Source organism: Gekko japonicus, unplaced genomic scaffold (genome assembly GCF_001447785.1).
Source record: "Gekko japonicus isolate JY-2015 unplaced genomic scaffold, Gekko_japonicus_V1.1 scaffold2752, whole genome shotgun sequence".
NCBI classification, from domain to species: domain Eukaryota; kingdom Metazoa; phylum Chordata; class Lepidosauria; order Squamata; family Gekkonidae; genus Gekko; species Gekko japonicus.
Window position 1 is genome coordinate 82,751 of NW_015159792.1, and position 16,503 is coordinate 99,253.

At 44.4% G+C, this 16,503-nt stretch overlaps 1 protein-coding gene across 1 annotated transcript in view; it reads right to left on the reverse strand.

The window, feature by feature from the left end:
• GPCPD1 (glycerophosphocholine phosphodiesterase 1) overlaps positions 1–16,089 on the reverse strand; it is a 57,158-nt gene extending 41,069 nt beyond the window's left edge. Inside the window, exons 1-4 of the mRNA XM_015407314.1 lie at positions 15,893–16,089; positions 8,904–8,993; positions 5,703–5,799; positions 4,388–4,472 (exon numbers count right to left, since the gene is read on the reverse strand). Of these exons, the coding sequence (XP_015262800.1) occupies positions 4,388–4,472; positions 5,703–5,799; positions 8,904–8,952 (231 nt within the window). The 5' untranslated portion in view covers positions 8,953–8,993; positions 15,893–16,089. The remainder of the gene's footprint in view (positions 1–4,387; positions 4,473–5,702; positions 5,800–8,903; positions 8,994–15,892) is intronic.
• Positions 16,090–16,503: the final 414 nt, after the last annotated feature.

The window sequence follows — 16,503 nt, forward strand, 5'->3', positions numbered from 1 at the left end:
CAATTCCATCTTCATTTCTGTCACTGGGGCTAGTAATTCACTCATCACTTTTTTAAGATTCTCCCCCCTGTTCTCTGGCATGCCCTGGAAGCAAAGAATCATGTTGGCCTTTTCCATTTGCACTTGCAACAGTTGCTCTTCCATGGAGGTTTGTTTCCTTTCCAGCGTTTGCACTTTTTTCTTCACCTTCTGGGTAGTTGCAGCCACTTCCTTTACCTTCTCAGTATCTTGCTTCATTATTTGCAGCATATCGTTTATCTGGGTTTGTTGTGCAGTAATACGTTAAGTCACTATAGACATCTGTTCCTTGAAGTTATTCAGCTGTTTCAGCAGAGGGCACATATATTTCGCTATAGACTTTGCCACCTCACTGGTAGCTTCCGGTTTCGGGCTGTCAGACCCCTTCGCTTTTTCGCTTTGGTAAGTACTTCTAGGCAGTTTTCTTCGCATTTTCTTCCGCTCCCCCCCCTCAATCGCTCAAAAATTCATGCGCATGGGAGGCGTCCCTCCCCCGCTCGCTTTTTTCTCTCGTTTAGTGGGGTGGGGAGCTATCTTTCCTCTTTAAACGCTATGAAATTGACTCACGTTCATAATCGGTCATTTGACCTCGCTTTCATTTTGTTTCTGCCGAGTGATCTCCTACGCTCAGCTCGGTCTGCGTCGCTAAGCCCATTCTGTCTCGCAGCACGGAGAACCGTCGGAACGGTGCCTCAATTCTCAGGCATTCCGCCCTCGAAGAGGCAACCTCTTGAGAGTTCCATGGCCAGGGTCCCTTCACCGGGCCCCGGGGGGGCTTAAGACTGTGTATAATTTGTTACCTATATGTTTAATCTCTTCATAAGCCGCTCTGTGCCCGCTCCGGCAGGGAGGGCAGGATATAAATTGAATAGTATCTGAGAAGTGACAGGGAGGGCAGGGTATAAATTGAATAAAGTTATTCACGAACTCTTTCGGTTCTCAACAGTTTTCTGCACTGCATCCACAAGCATTTTTCCCTTGTCGTCGTCTTCCATTGCTTTCTCAACTCCCTCTAGCATGAGCTGTGCCATGTTGAATCCTACAATATCCATCACCTCTACTTTCATTGTCTCACGTTTTAAGAGGTGAATTATGTTTCTATACTCTGTGGAAGATTTCACTAAATCACTTTTACTCTTAGGAACATAGTCCTTAAAGTACTTCATAACTAAACTGAAAACAATCTGTCTTCTCACTGGGAAGTCATCATGTTTCCCCAAAAATGCAGTAATGAAAATGGAAAAACACAAACTGCATTCACAAAAATCAAAGAAATACTGACTTTACTGACCAATTTTTTAAAAAACTGACAAATTACTGACCAAGATGAAAAAACTGACTTTTACTGATTTTACTGACCATTTCCCACCACCCCGATACTATCTTAAATGACATGACCCCAGTAGTATAGCCCTTCTGTCCAAATTATCCAGCTTTCCTCCTTCGTGATCAGAGGGGGCTGCCCTTTCCCTAAACTGAGTTGGGTGGTACGTGGGAGCAGAAGAGTAGCCTTCCGGTTGAAGATGACGTATACACCCAGTTTTCTCGGAAGCTGATAGAACAGATGCCAGTTTTGTCCAGGATTCTTTGCCAAGATCCAGGAAACCAAGGGACCAGTGGAAAGGCAATGGGTGTACGTGCCTCAGAATCCAGTACTCCCAGAATAGGACCAGACCTGGAAAGAAGTTGTCCTGACACTTGTAGTCCAAATACATCTGCCATCCCCATCATTTGTTCTGCATATAGACAGGCATCCTTCAACGGAGAGGACCACTAGAGTTTGGAGAGCTGTTCTGGCAGAGAAGAATCGGATGCCTTCTTAGAATGAGGCTCTGAGTCCGACTGATGTATGTGAGATAGCAGACCAGGAGTGAGATCAGGATGGGGCATGTGCAGTAATGGGTGGGGTGGCCTGGGCCCCTGTAAAGCCATGTAGGAGGCATAGCAGGGGGCCTTTAAGTGGGACATTCTTTGGCTGAATGAAGGATTTGCTGTACAAGGCATCAATAGCTGGCAGTTTGGTGCTGATGATGGGCACTGAATAGCACAGTCCAGCTACAGGAGAATAAGAAACAGTGGTGAGAACTAAATAAAGTATGTCACTGAGTTGCTGCCAACCCATGGCAACCCCTGAAGTTCCACCTCATGGGGCTTTCAAAGCAAGAGATGAGTAGAGGTGGTTCACCATTGCCTTCCACTCTTAGATTGATTTTGCTTTTTCTTCTGTTTTTTAGGCTGTAGTCACTTCATCTTCAACAAGGAAGGATTACCCTGATGGGCGCTGGCAGAATCAGCTGGCCCAATATCAAGGGACCTTCGGTTTTCAAGGCTGCATTGGACATCCCAAGGTATCAAATGAGCATGCTCGCACAAGAGCAACTGCAAAAGAAACTCCTATTTTTTTCTAGACTGTCTAGTAAAATTTTAGGTAGTATTTACTGGTCTTGGTGTGTTATGAGCCTTGCCCAGGACAAAAGACAGCAATCATGCCCGTTAGCTGAGGGCAGGTTTCCGTCACTCAAACAGCCTTTCTTACAGGAGGTGGTCTTTGCGGTAGACCATTGGCACAAAGATCCTAAAAGGTCCAAGGATACTCTAAATGGATTCTTCCAGCAACGGACTATACTAGAACTAAACTACCAAGCAAAATTGTGGATTATGAAAACAGTACAAGAAGTGAAAGAAAAATGAACTGGAACGTAGCTCTGAGGTAAAATCTCAGAGGTTCCCTCACACTGTCTCCACTGCAGCAGAAAAAGAAAAGAACTAAATAGTAAAGGAATAACTCTGCCTTCTACACATGCCCAATTCAAACTTCAATTTCTGCGATAAAGCTATTTTTACTATTTTTACACCTAAGTTTTGTTCTGCGCAGGTACAAAGCCCCATCGGTGCAATGCACAGACACCACAAAGAGGTAAGAACAGTTTACTGAGAGCCCTAGCCTCTATTGACCCGTGCAGTCCCTTCCCCAGTCAAATTTAAACCTCTTCAGGCAGACAGACTCACAAGGGGCTCACACAGACTTTTTTTATATATGCCATTACTCCACGAGGCCATAAAATTCATACTTACCACTGAAGTCTCTGCATCACACGGTACTTAGTGTGCATGATACAGAGCACCTACTCAAAGAAATACACTCACTAATACATACTGTAAAGGTTGCATGTATTAATGGAACTTGTCTTACTACAGCAGATTAATTTATGCTTAACCCTCCCTCATGTGTTCTCATCTGCTTTACGGCTTTAGCAAAATTAAGAGAATGCACACTAAAAGCATCAGACGAACTCTGGAAGGAGTCTGACCTCATAGTTTATTGCCTTTCAAATCCCGATATCCACCTTTACATCTAAATTTTCCCATAAAACTATTTAGTGTGTGGAGACCACAACATAGGCAAAACCATCAGGATGAACGCCTACACATCGAGCTCTTTTCTGCTGCTGAAGATTTACTCCACCAGTCCTTTAGATGCCAGAGCTCCATTTTACAATTAATGGCAACAAAAGAAAAGAATATTTAAGCTAGTGGTGGTTCAGTGTGTTTTGCCCCCTGAGGCAAGGGCAGTAACTGTTACCACCCACATCCCGGCATTCATGCTTTTCTGCTGCCACCATCTCCACCCAGAAGCCAGAGAAGATAAGCCTTCTTTATCTCTTTGGTTCTCTTTCTCCCTTTCAAAGAAAGCATAGCACAGCAACCCGCCCATGCCCTTTAAGGCTTCCTAACCTCTTGCAAAACCGCTCCTCTTCATGACAGCTGTTACCATTTTAATATGGCAACAAGATATAGTGGCTGAACTTTCGTAAGAATGGATTTTAAGAGTTTGGGAAGTGGTACAAATAGCTGGGTGTGCCACTGCCTTTAAAGAGGCCTGAGGAAGTTAGGTGGTATGGAGAATCATCTCCTCCGGTTCCAAAGAGGAAGGACAGCAGGTGGACAGGCAGATGACAGCTGGTGGGGGAAGGAGATTGCCCCAGGTGACCTCATTTCAGATCCAGCCCTTTTTAAGCTGAATACTGAAAGGAACTTCAAGAGGTCACAGTCTCCCCACATAGAAAGCACTTTCATAGGAAAAGTATGTGTAGATCACTGCATACATGCATTCTGATATATTTGCATATACTGGGAACCAGTGACCAATTGCCGCTTCCCATTACGTGCACATGCTCTAAGATATCTGCTGTTACCTTAAACGGTGGTTTCTGCGTGGTTTCATGCTATTTTCTTATGAAAATGTTTGTTACTGAAGCAATCGGGAAAACAGAAAACTGTGGTGTGAACTATTTCCAAGTAGTGTACCACCCCGAACTCATCCTAGAGTTACCCAATGAATTACACATTAGTGTTTATGGAGACGTACCTGGGGTTGTAAAAAGGTCCCCTGAAAGTACCGATACTCAATGTCATCTCCTCTAGGGAGGTCAACAGTAGCTTTCCAGAGCAGGCTGCGGAACAAGTATTTTGGAAAAAGTTTTAGTAAAATACACAATCACAGTCGAACAATCAACCCCAAACACAGTCGAACAATGACATTTAAAGAGACCCTGCTGCAGTCCTGAAGTTCATTTTTAGATGTGCAAAAGCCAACACAGCCGGACCTTCCCCTCTATATGATGTTTCAAAAGGCTATTCCTGGTAAACAATAGGAAACTACACATTTAAAGCCATCACGAAAGTGCCTCTGCATGCAAACATAAGACCAATAATAAGAATTTTCTACCGCAGGCTCTGGTTCACAAACACATCTAGGCAAAGACTGTCTTTCCCATGTTACACCTTCCAGTACAACCATGTGCATGCACACTGTACATGATTGCTTTAAAAAAAGTTTATCCTTCAAGTCTGAAAGCTTATCAGCTAGGGCTCCGAAACGACTTGTGAAGCAGCACCAGCAGGACAGGGGAGAAGGTATGAAAAAAACCCTACAGAATGCACTGAGCTCACTGCACTATTTCCCAGATCACATTGCTATCCTATCCAGTTAGCATCTCAAAGATGGAAAAACAGAAACACCTCTTTTGATTCCCTTCTGCTCAGAAGTGCTGGCTTTGATGAAAATGTAGCACGGTTATTGGCTCTCTGTCAGAGAACCTGAGAGCACAGTAGTGCTCATGAATTTCTACTGCCTGTCCCATTCCCACCATCACAGCAGCAGGGAAAGAACAAATAGGCAGCAATAGATGTCTAAACTGCTTCACCCATGTAACTGAATCAAAGCCAGAGCTCCACAGAACGACAGGAGCAGCTGGAGGGGAGTATTTCTACATCAACCCCAATCCCCATATACACACTTTTGCACATACAGTGGGAGCAGTCTGTGGGCAGATGCTGTTTCCTTGGAAAGAACTCTCCAGAGTAGACTACGGAGGACATAGTTCTTTTAAGAAGAGGGCAAAACCATGCAAAACTTTGGGGGGGGGGTGTGTGTTTGAAATCAGAAACTGTGACTGTTTGATATCGTCGGAGGATCACACATCTTTGTTAAAGCAGGCAGATTTTTTCCCCCTCTGAGGTACTTTCTCACAGGAACATTAAGCCAAAAATGATTACAAGCAGAGAGACCAAACCAGCAAGAAATGGTCAGCCAGAAGAGTCAAGCGAAGAACAAGTCGTGATTGTAGTCATCCTTGAAGACCAGGAGATACTATTCCTATTTACTGGTGAAAGAAACTTACACATCACCAGCCTCATCCTCAGGTTGAAGGATTACTGCACACTGTGGATCCCAGTTTCCCAGAGATTTGCAGCTTCCACATAGGGCAAAAACCACTCCTAGGAAGATTAACACATGTTTTAAAAGACACAGTAAAGATTTCCAACCTTGTCAGTGTTTGGGTGATCAAGCCCACATTGATGCTAAGTGCAGGATCTAAATTCTAAGCTTGCACTCCCGCTCCTGAAATATTATTAAAACAGTCAAAGCGGTGGACAAAAGACTAGCCGCACACATGCAAACGGTGGGCCAGTGGGGTATATTTTCCGCCCTGACTACCGCATAGCCCAAGGTAAGGCAAACTTAACAGAAATTTCCCTGTCTTGCTTCCTTGTATGCTCAAATCTCAGGCTCTTCTCTCTCTGATAGACGCCTAAACATATAAGCAGGTGTGGCACATGTAACCTTCTATTAGCACATTTCTCCCACATCAGTGAAGTGAACAGTGACTCTGGTAACACTTTCTAACTCCCCCACATGGCATTCAACAGAGGCTGGTTATTTGTATTCAGAACCCACAAAATGGGTATTAAAAAGTGTTTGATTTATTCAGTGAAACATCTCGGGAACTAGTTGGCAGACATGTCGTACAGCCACTTTGCTGACGCTAAGGCAATCTGGGTCTGATCTCTGCCTGAACAGTAGATCTGTTATAGGCCCCCTTGAGATCCATTAGGGAAGAAAAGCTGGCTGTAAACCTGAGCTGCCTGATGTGCATACTGTACTGCAAAAATCCAGAGGGGGGAGCAAGAGCTGCATCACTGATAACGCAAAGTGGTGCTTAAGATCAGGGCATGCCTTCGAGATATATATGTGCAATGTGTTTCTACATCAGTAGCCTTGCGTTCACTGATACGGGTTGCTAGTACTAGGCTAAGAAGAGCCAAGTGCCCGTTATCTGAGACGCCACTGGCCTGCATACTGCTGACTTGACTACATTATGCAACATAACAGAAGAAACCAGCATCTGAGGGGGCAAGATGACTGGAAGAATGCTGCACTACGCTCATAACAACTTTACTATGCAAGGTCAGTTTAGCTATCAGGAAAAGCTCGAAACTGGGAAACTAAGAGACCAGGAGCTATAGGTACTACTACAGAGCAAGGCCTTGTTACTTAGCCTCACTCATATGAACCACAATATAAAGAGGAGAATAAAGATGAGTTTTTAAATTAATGCTTTCCCCTCTTAGTCAGGAAATTAAATTGAGCGATTATGCAGATTTTGCCCAACCAACATGAGGATAGTTTCAATAGCAGGTATGGGGAACCTTGACTACCAGATCTACTATTCAGGCAGAGACCGGACCCAGATTTCCTTAGTTTCAGCAAATTAGATGTACAACATGCCGCCCAACTAGTTCCTGAGATATTCTTTTCGCACCCACTCGACAGTATCATTACAGTATTATTACAAAGTTTTATTTCTCACAGGAAAAGCAGTTACATTAAAACGATATATTGAAAAAAAGATGAAGACTATCACTGTACAAAATAAGAAAGATTACACCAGCACCATCAAGTATTTCCCACCTGAGAGGAAAGCTAAAGCTTCCAACATATGCTAAATGGAATGAAAATGCTATATAGAAATTGAGGATTTCACAGGATTTTGCCTACTGTGCAGACACCCAACCCGTATGCAGTTTGCATTATTTCTTATGTAGCATAATAATTTTGCATCCTTTACCCTTGTCCAATGTCAGGATTTAAGCCTAATGACACCATTTGGAACAGACATGTGGTCAGCTTGTCACAATGCTTGAGAATTCTAGTCTATGTAGGAAAAATGATATGTATGGATAATGGAAATGCAGGACTCTGGTTAGGACTCGAACTTTTGAAACTTGTGGAAAGGAACACTAGGCTTCTTTGAAAAGAGTTGTTCATTTCATGAGAAGATGAGAAATCTGGTGCTAATTAATAGCAAGAGCCAGACATTCAGGCTAGTGCTAACAAAGCAAAGCTTGAAGTGGGGCACACTGTTCAATCTCCTTTACCCTCTAGGGGGGAAAAACCCAAGTATTTCAAAACCACACTGCCAAATGTGATGACGTGCAATTAAAGTGACGTGCAGTTGGGTTTTTCTAAGTCCAAAGAGGAGATAATAACTGGGTACTTGACTCTTAAGCCAATAATTTATCAAACAACTAGATTACCAGTTACACCATGGTACTTTTCAACATAAGATCATTCAGTTCAGTCCCTTGACTAAGAACAGTTTCTGCCCATTCCCTCATATGATGGGGCAAGCTGGCCTATCTTTCTACACAGTAAATACAGAACCAAACTATACTTCTGTTGTGCAACTGCAATTCAGTACCAAAATTATAGAAAGAGCCACAGCTGGAAGGACTGGGATGGCCTTGAGTGAACAGCTGGGACCTTCTCCCAACAGGTCCACTGCCTCAGTCCTTTGATAGTTCTGTTGCTGTTTTGTCTTCTGTTTGCAATCAAAATTAAGTCAAGCAGCTTCATCCTGATTAAAATTTCAGTTTCAAGAGGCTGGGTTATACATCACTTATTCTGTTAATTAGAGCACCATAAGCAGCCTGTTATTTTGTAAGATAAAACCACTGCTTATCTTGGAACCTATTTATCCACTGGCTGTGCTGCTGTGATGGTCATGGTCCATGGAATGTTATTTCATGAACACTGTAAAAAATGCAGAGCTGGCAGGAGAAACTCAGACGAAAATGCTGACAAAACAATATTTTCTGTGAGGGAAGTAAAGTTCACCACGGGCAGAAACAGATTCAACCCTGCTCCAAGGGAAAGAGCAAGCTGTGCGTTGCCTGCTAGCAAGGAACTACACAGGCAAAGGGGAACGAATGGAAAGCTGCAGTATCATGTGGTAAGGAGCAAACAAGGTAGGAAGCAAGCCAGGGCGAATTTCATATACCAATCTGACCTCACTAGCGGGTCTGTCTTAACCCAATGTTTGGGAATATAATGGAACTCAGAAAACCTGTTTTCCTCATTCAAAACAAATCCTCACAACCTACTCAATGCCACCAGATCACATCTGTGAAAACCTTCTCAACGTAATAGTGGGTCTGTGAAAGGCAGTGGGAATTTCCCGCTTGTATACACATGTAAAGCAGCAGCTTTTCATCCAGTTTTGTTACAAGACTGCAATACAGAACAGGTGCTTTTTTTTTACCTGGTGGAGATTCTCCTCTTACTTCAAAGGTAACCTGACAACGAGCCATACTTGTGTGAATGAAGCTTAATGGATGCAGTATCTAGCCTACTGAGAAAGGGGGGAAAAAACATTTCAGTACCACAAGCTTTCTTGTGTAAACCTCTTAACTGAAGCTAACACAGGAGTTTCAAATAGTTATGTAAATTGATTCTAAGGTTAATACTGCCTTCTCAAGTTCTAAGTAATATACAAAAGTAGCAGGCCCAGGACCAAACTACACACTTGGGTTTTAATGGGTTAGGTCCAGGACACACAGACACAACTCAGGTTCCCTGAAGTCACACAGCAGCTGTGAGACAGTGCATTTAAAAAAATTCCTCCCCACCCCAAGCCATTTTCCTGTGCAGAAACAGCACTGGGGGAAGTACTTTCCCTGTTCTTGCTACACCACATGCATGGAGCACTCAAAGTGGAACAAGCAAAAACAGGGAAAAACAGGGGAAATAGCTCCCCTGGGGCTGTTTCCACACAGGAAAAGGGCTTAGGGGAGACAGGAGTCCTCACTCCCAACCCCATGGCAGTATTCTTAGACCCAAACTCAACATATAACTTACACATACAACCGTACCAACAAATTCCACATTCATTGCATTTATTCATACCAAGTCAAGACTTGGCTAAGGTTCAGTCTTGAATTCTGAAAAGTAATCAAAATGTATAATGGCTACTGGAAACACCTGATTGATTTCAATAATTTCTATATTCTAGAACACAGCAGATTTTCTTTTGCCGTTTTTCTACGTATCCGACTAAGGAATCACCAGTTTTAGTCTGGCCTTGGGTAGCTAGTCAAAACCTGAGCTTACCTCTGACCTTTTCCCAAATGATGCAGGAGGAGAGGAATCTTGTCTCAACACTATGTTGAGGTTTGAAGGTACACAAAAGCAGCATGAAACCATGTTGGTCAGAAACAAGCTCCCATCCTTCTCCCCAGCTAGAAGAACAGGAGAATTTTCCTGTACTCATCATGGCTGCATTCTGGCAGCTTTAGATTTCCTTTGAAGCACAGAGACAAGGCCCCATGTTTCTGTGAGAACACGTGAGAAACTAGTCACACAAGTACTGCATAATAAGAAGCAGATTCACTTTAGTAAAGGTAAAGGTTTCCCTTGCACAAAAGCCAATCGAATCTGACTCTAGGGGTGCAGTGCTCATCTCCATTTCCAAGCAGAAGAGCCAGCGCTGTCCAAAGACGTTTTCGTGGTCATGTGGCCGGTATGACTAGATGCCAAGGCGCACGGAACGCTGTTACCTTCCCACCAAAGCGGTACCTATTTATCTACTTGCAATTTCTTGCTTTCAAACTGCTAGGTTGGCAGGAGCTGGGACCAGAGATGGGAGCTCACTCCATCATGTGGCACTCAGGTCTCAAACTGCTGAACTACCGACCTTCCGGTCTGCAGTTCAGCATCTTAACCACTGAGCCACCGCAGCCCTCAGATTAGCTTTAAGGAATTATAAAGAAAGGACAGGCCAATTTTTGGCTCATGAACTACAAACAGTTCCTCACCAGTCAAACAAATGAACAAATACAAGAGTTAAGACAAGTATGCACTAGATTTGCATACGCAAAGGTCACCAGAGATTAAAGATTGAGAGAACCAAGTGAAGAACAACAGTTCTACGGAACAAGAAGGGCATTACAAGGGCTCTTTGAGATAGAGGCAGGGGTTCTCTGAGAGGTATTAAGGAGCGAGAAGTGGCAGTTGCTGGATCTGATGAAAAGAGAGAACAAGGCAACAGGAGGCCTTTGGAGATCCTTAGTTACTTAAAAGAGCATTAAGGAGCTCTCATGTTAATCAGGAGAAAGAGCAGAGATATAAATGCTCCTTAAGGCAAAAAGCCACCAAAATTTATTTACAAAAATTTAACACTGAAGATCTGAGGCTGCACGGTACGGGATAGAGGAAACAAATCCTACTAAAATGTGATAAGCCAAAACTGTTTTGATGAAGCCTTAAAACCATGTCTAAACTGCAAGTGGCATATGTCAGTGAAATTGTAAGAGCTGTTCCTCTTACGGAAGGAGTCAGGCATGACCTAATGTCAAACAATCGATACTGCAGGACCTGTAATACCATCCTTGAACCTAGTTTTTCCTCGCTCAACAGGTAGCCAGGAGACGATAACAACAGAAGCTTACTATCACAGAAAACTCACCATGCAGCACTCTGCCATCCACTGAAACAGAACAGTCAACTCATTCTCAGGTAGGGACGTCAATACTATTGCAACCGAAAGCAGCCACTGAAGATTTTTTGTGTCTCCCCTCTAAAAGCCTTATTGATTAGAAATCCTGGACTGTATTGCACAACTTCTTGGTTTTGGGGTTTTTTAAAGATGCTTTAAGGAATGCTTACTATGAGATTCTAGCACGCGATTTTCAGCTCCTTGCTTGGGATGGAACAGACCTAGGCATTATAATTCTCATATGATTATTTAACTACCCAGGTCCTCAATTTTCGATGGAAGGCCAGCAAAGGCCTCTGCAGTTCTTTCCTTCATGGTGTGAATAGTAGCAGAGGCTTTCTGCGTGTGCCACAACTTGTTCACATGAGTGAGCAGAAGAGGAGCCTAATCGGGGAAGGGCTTGGGAAAGGGCCTTTCGCTCTGTTCACAGGAAAGATGATTAAAGTGCCCTTTGTCCATGCCTCAACGTGGAAGAAAGTGGCTGAGATGCATGACTAAAAAGTCCTGAGGATCAGTCCCGATGCTGGGAGCCAAGTGGAAAGCTTCCAGGGGTCCCAGTTCCGCCCACATCCGGTCAGCTAGTGCTACTTGCTACTGTAATCAGTAGCTGATTTTAATTAGCATTACAAATTGCTTCAATGCTGCTATTGTTTACTATGCCTATTTATTCAAAACACCATATCGCACACCAAGCATTTCATTCTTTTTAGGGAAGAGATGAGCAAGCCGGAAGTCATATCAACGTATTAATAAAAATCCCGGTTGAGTTTTCCCAGGATGAGGTTAACAGACATGAACACCTCACGCTTTAAGCCACACTACACTAGCTAATTCAGATCCATCTTTTAAGCATAAGCAACCAAGGAAGCTGTTTCAAATGCTTCAAAGATTAAAGGAATTGGAGAAGCTACTAGAAAATGGCAGTGCACTATTCCCATAAAGGCATTTCCAAATGGACAGTAACTTTGCTGTGCCAGCAGCAAGGCTTAAAAGTTGTTGGTTTACAAGTGGTATTTCTTTTACACACAAGAGGAGGGGGGATTTAAATACAGAAAGTATACCAACTATTCTGGAGTTTGTGTTTAAACACAGTCATGTGCCAAAGTGATATAACTCAATTTAAAATCAATGGAACTAGACGCCAGTTTGGTGCAGTGGTTAAGAGCGGCTGACTCTAATCTGGAGAACCAGGTTCAATTCCCCACTCCTCCACATGAAGCCAGCTGGGTGACCTTGGGCCAGTCACAGTTCTTTCAGAGCTCTCTCAGCCCCTAAAAACGAGTCTAGCTTCTCACTAGCACAACACTGAGAGCTAGAACTTGTAGCTGCCAGACAATCCTAGGATCTCCAGGCTATTCTACACACAATGCCATATGATAACTTATTACCAATGGAACTACTGAGGAACACAATCAAGACAACAAATGCCACAGGTTTTCTATTTAACATAACAGGTAACTCAGGTCTGCAGCAGTACCTACTCACAGGGCAATTCAAATAATCAGTACAGGTTCACATCTAGACAGGGCGCATCAGCATTACAGAATTCAAAAGTTAACCTGGGCACACAAGGTAATATAATTTTTCTACAGTGCAGAGAAAACATGTACAGTAAGTCACTTTTATGCATTTGATAAAGAAGGCTGTTATATTCTGGTTCTTGCCTTCAGCACTCACCTCTGTCCATATTAAAACACAATATAGGATGAAAAGACAAGCGCAGGAGGAGACAGACAATCCACAAGCTTCCACTTAAGGAGCTTTTTAAGGCAGTCGCATTCTACTCTAGCTCAACAGCTGCCCCACTATCAGCTGCGTAGAGTAACACAGGACTGTTTATCACAACGTATCATGTGGAAAGACCTTTAACACATTTCTTCCACACTCATGTCTGTGTCTACAGCAAGCAGAAGTAATTAAAACCCCTTCACTAGAGCCCTCTGCTCTTTCGCTGGCTCCCCCCCCCCAGTTCCATGACAGCTTCTGAAAGCATTTGGCACCCTTCACTACATGCTATGCAACACAGGGGCAAACAGGGATAAGATACCGACAGGAAGACTCTTCTCTAATCTAACCACCATGGTGAGCAATCAGGCACAAGATGAATCAACACAAGGGCTATCCTGCAGGACTCCGTAGGGAGGGGCTGAACCAATTCAGACTGCAGAGAAGTCCACAATGTTGAATTCTCCTCTATAAATCGAAACACAAGATGTCAGGGAGAAGGGCTCTAGAGCAGGGGTGTCGAACTCATTTGTTATGAGGGCTGGATCAGACATAAATGAGACCTTGTTGGGCCAGGCCATGTGTGTCATAAAATGTAATGCCTGGTAGCATAAACTTTATAAAGGACACAAACACAAAGGGGTGTTTTTTTTACTTAAAATAAAAACATGCTTAAAACATTAGCAGTCTTGCAATATTTTGTTTACTTAACAGTGTCTGATAACTGACACCTCTTGCTCTGAATTACTGCATTAAAATGTCTGTGCTGTTGCAATCTTGAGTATGCTGTTCAGGTGTGTATCTGTAAGCTGCAAACCTACGATGATGCAGCAGAATTGGAAGAAGAAGCAGAAGTCAGCCAGTTCCACTGCAGGCCTGATAGAAGCCCTCCAGGGGCCTGATCCAGCCCCCGGGCTGCATGTTTGACACCCCAGCTCCAGAGCCTAGCCTTGTTTCCGAATGCAAAGAATGCGTTAAAGGAAAATTCCCCCCCGCCATGAGGCCTGAAGCAGTAGGATTCAGACACCCCTCCCATAAGAACTGGGAGGGGGGGGAAGCAGAGAATAAGTGATCATACTGAAAACATAGCTGTGTTTATTAATATAACCAAAAAGTGAATCCCATTTTATATAAATGTGTGAAGTAGTAACAAGGGAGTGAAGGGTTGATCCTTCCAATACAAAGTCTACTTTGCTCCTTCAACTTTGGCCTCAGAGAGTAAAGAGGGAAGTCTCTAGAAGAAGTAAAGAAGAAGTTTTGAAAATTTTTAGGAAACAATGTAATAACGATCAGAATAGGTATTATAGGAAGTTGTATGGTGGCTTGGCAAACGGGTAAGGAAAGGGAGTAAGGTAAAGGGGACGGAGAGCATTTATATGTTTGTAATTCCTAGAAGGAGGAGAATATATAAGAAATGGAGTGTCTTTAAATGATACGTATAAACTATATGGATATTTGTACATCCAATAAAATGTTAATGCAAAAAAACAACTTTGGCCTCAGAGGTAAGACCGCCCTCTCTCCTAAACAGAGAACAAGCATGATGCAGTACTCCAGCAGCCCACCGATAGTCAGCAACCTTAAGCGTCCTGATGCTAGATGGGCCAATGCTGCAATCACTACCACTGTTTTTTATATCAGTATAGCATTTTCCCAAAAAAGGGGGGGAGGCAATGAGGAATAATTACTAGATGAAAAGGAAGACACAGATCCTGTGTCTTGATTCCACTCCCCCAAATTTCCAACATAAAGTGAAAGCATCCAGAAGAATCACTCATAGCATCTGAAGCAGGTTCTAGTCTAGTCCCTGAAAGTTTCTTATGGAACACTTCCATGCAGTGCCACTAGACTCCTGTCTATTTTTGCTGCAATAGACTAACATGGCTACCCCTCCAGGCTTTGTGCATTTCATAGCTTTAACACCACAGATGATGTCAGTAACAGCAGATGTCCACCGCATGCACCTGGCAAGCTGCAACTGCCAAACTTCCTTCTTTCTGCACAGCTGTTAACAACCTGCAGAAGCCCTACTGTACTCATTTGCATCCAGGCAGTAAGAAAGACGGGCCATTATGACAAAGAATTTAAACTGGGTTATACCCTGATTAGGATTAAACATGAGTACAGAGCCCCCCCCCCCAAGCAGACTAGAAATGCTGCAAATAAATAAAACAACGCTGAGAAAGTTTGACCAGAGGGAGACACCAGTTCAAACCCACAACTCAACCATGAATCCCTGGGTCAGTGACTCTCTCTCACTCCACAGGGCTGTTGTGCAGATAAAGGGGGAGATGGCGAAAAAGCAGCAGCACCCAACACAACTCTTTGGATGACAACCAGCATAAAAACAGTAACAACAAATAGAGGCAGTCCACTCCCTAGTGTTGGAGGCACCTTGTGCAATGCACCACAAAATGACACAAGGCACCACTTTTAACCAGCCAGAACTCCTTTGGGGGGGGGGGGGGGGACCTGAACACTAGTAATACTTGGAGACAGACAATATATACAAAACCACAACACAGAGGTACCAACACACAAAGGACCACTTTTCTACACTGATTCACTCCTCCCAACTAGGACAATGCTTTCCACCCCCCCTTCTCTTTTTTAATAGAAAAACAGCAGAAAAACGCCCAGGGAAGACCACCAAAGATTCAATGCACTTTGAAATGTCTGACCACCAACTCATTATAGACGTTCATTTGCCATTGAAACACTTACTTAATCTATTTTATATACTCAAGACATTTCAAGCGCATTTAATCTCGGATGTGTTATGCCAATAATAAAGGTGATTGGAAATTGGAATTATCTCCGTTTTCCTGCCGTTTTCTACTTATCGCACGCTAGGGGACCCCTGTTTTGTCTGCTAGTTTTTTTCTTTTCGAGGCAGCAGCCGAAGTCTACCACCCTCGCTACCGCAGACAGACATCTACTGAAGAGCCGCACAAAGGGGGAAAAAAACCCCCCCCCCCCCCCTCCTTTTCCAGCCGCCTCCGCATCCCGGCCGGAGGGTTTCTGTGACGAACCTGGAGGCGGAGAAGGTCGGCGGGGGGTGGCTGATGGACCACGGCGGCGGCTCCCTCCCCCGCTCCGGGCAAAGGCGACGCTTCCTTTCTCTCCCGCCCCCTCGCCCAGTTCGAGCTGCAGCCTGTGCTGACTGAGCCGCTTCCTGCCCCAAACCGGTTACAGCCGCCCAAGCTGAGGCGGCGGCCGCCGCCGCCGGGCGGAGGGAAAGCAACTAAGTGGGTCCCAAGCCCCGCGTGACCGGCGCGGCCAATGAGAGAGCGGCGTTGGGACGGGGGAGGCGGGGACGAGGGCGTCGGAGGGGGGAAGGGAGGGGACGAGGGCGTCGCGCCCAGCGGCCGGCGAGAAAAGCGCGGCAGGTTTCCTCGAAAGCGGCGGTTTGGGCGGGGGAGGAGGGTGAAGGGGCGGGACTTGACGAGTTGGAGGCGGGGCTGAGTCGTTGGGGGGGGTGGAGACGTAGAGCCGCCTCATGATTTTGAGGGGGACGAACGGCAATGTCGTAAAATACCGCGCCACGACATTTTTAGTGGTGCTAAATGGTTTTTCTAAGCAAGGGAGGGGCAAAAAGGACCTTCTCCCTCCCCCCCCCGCCGCCTCTTATTTTCGATCATCA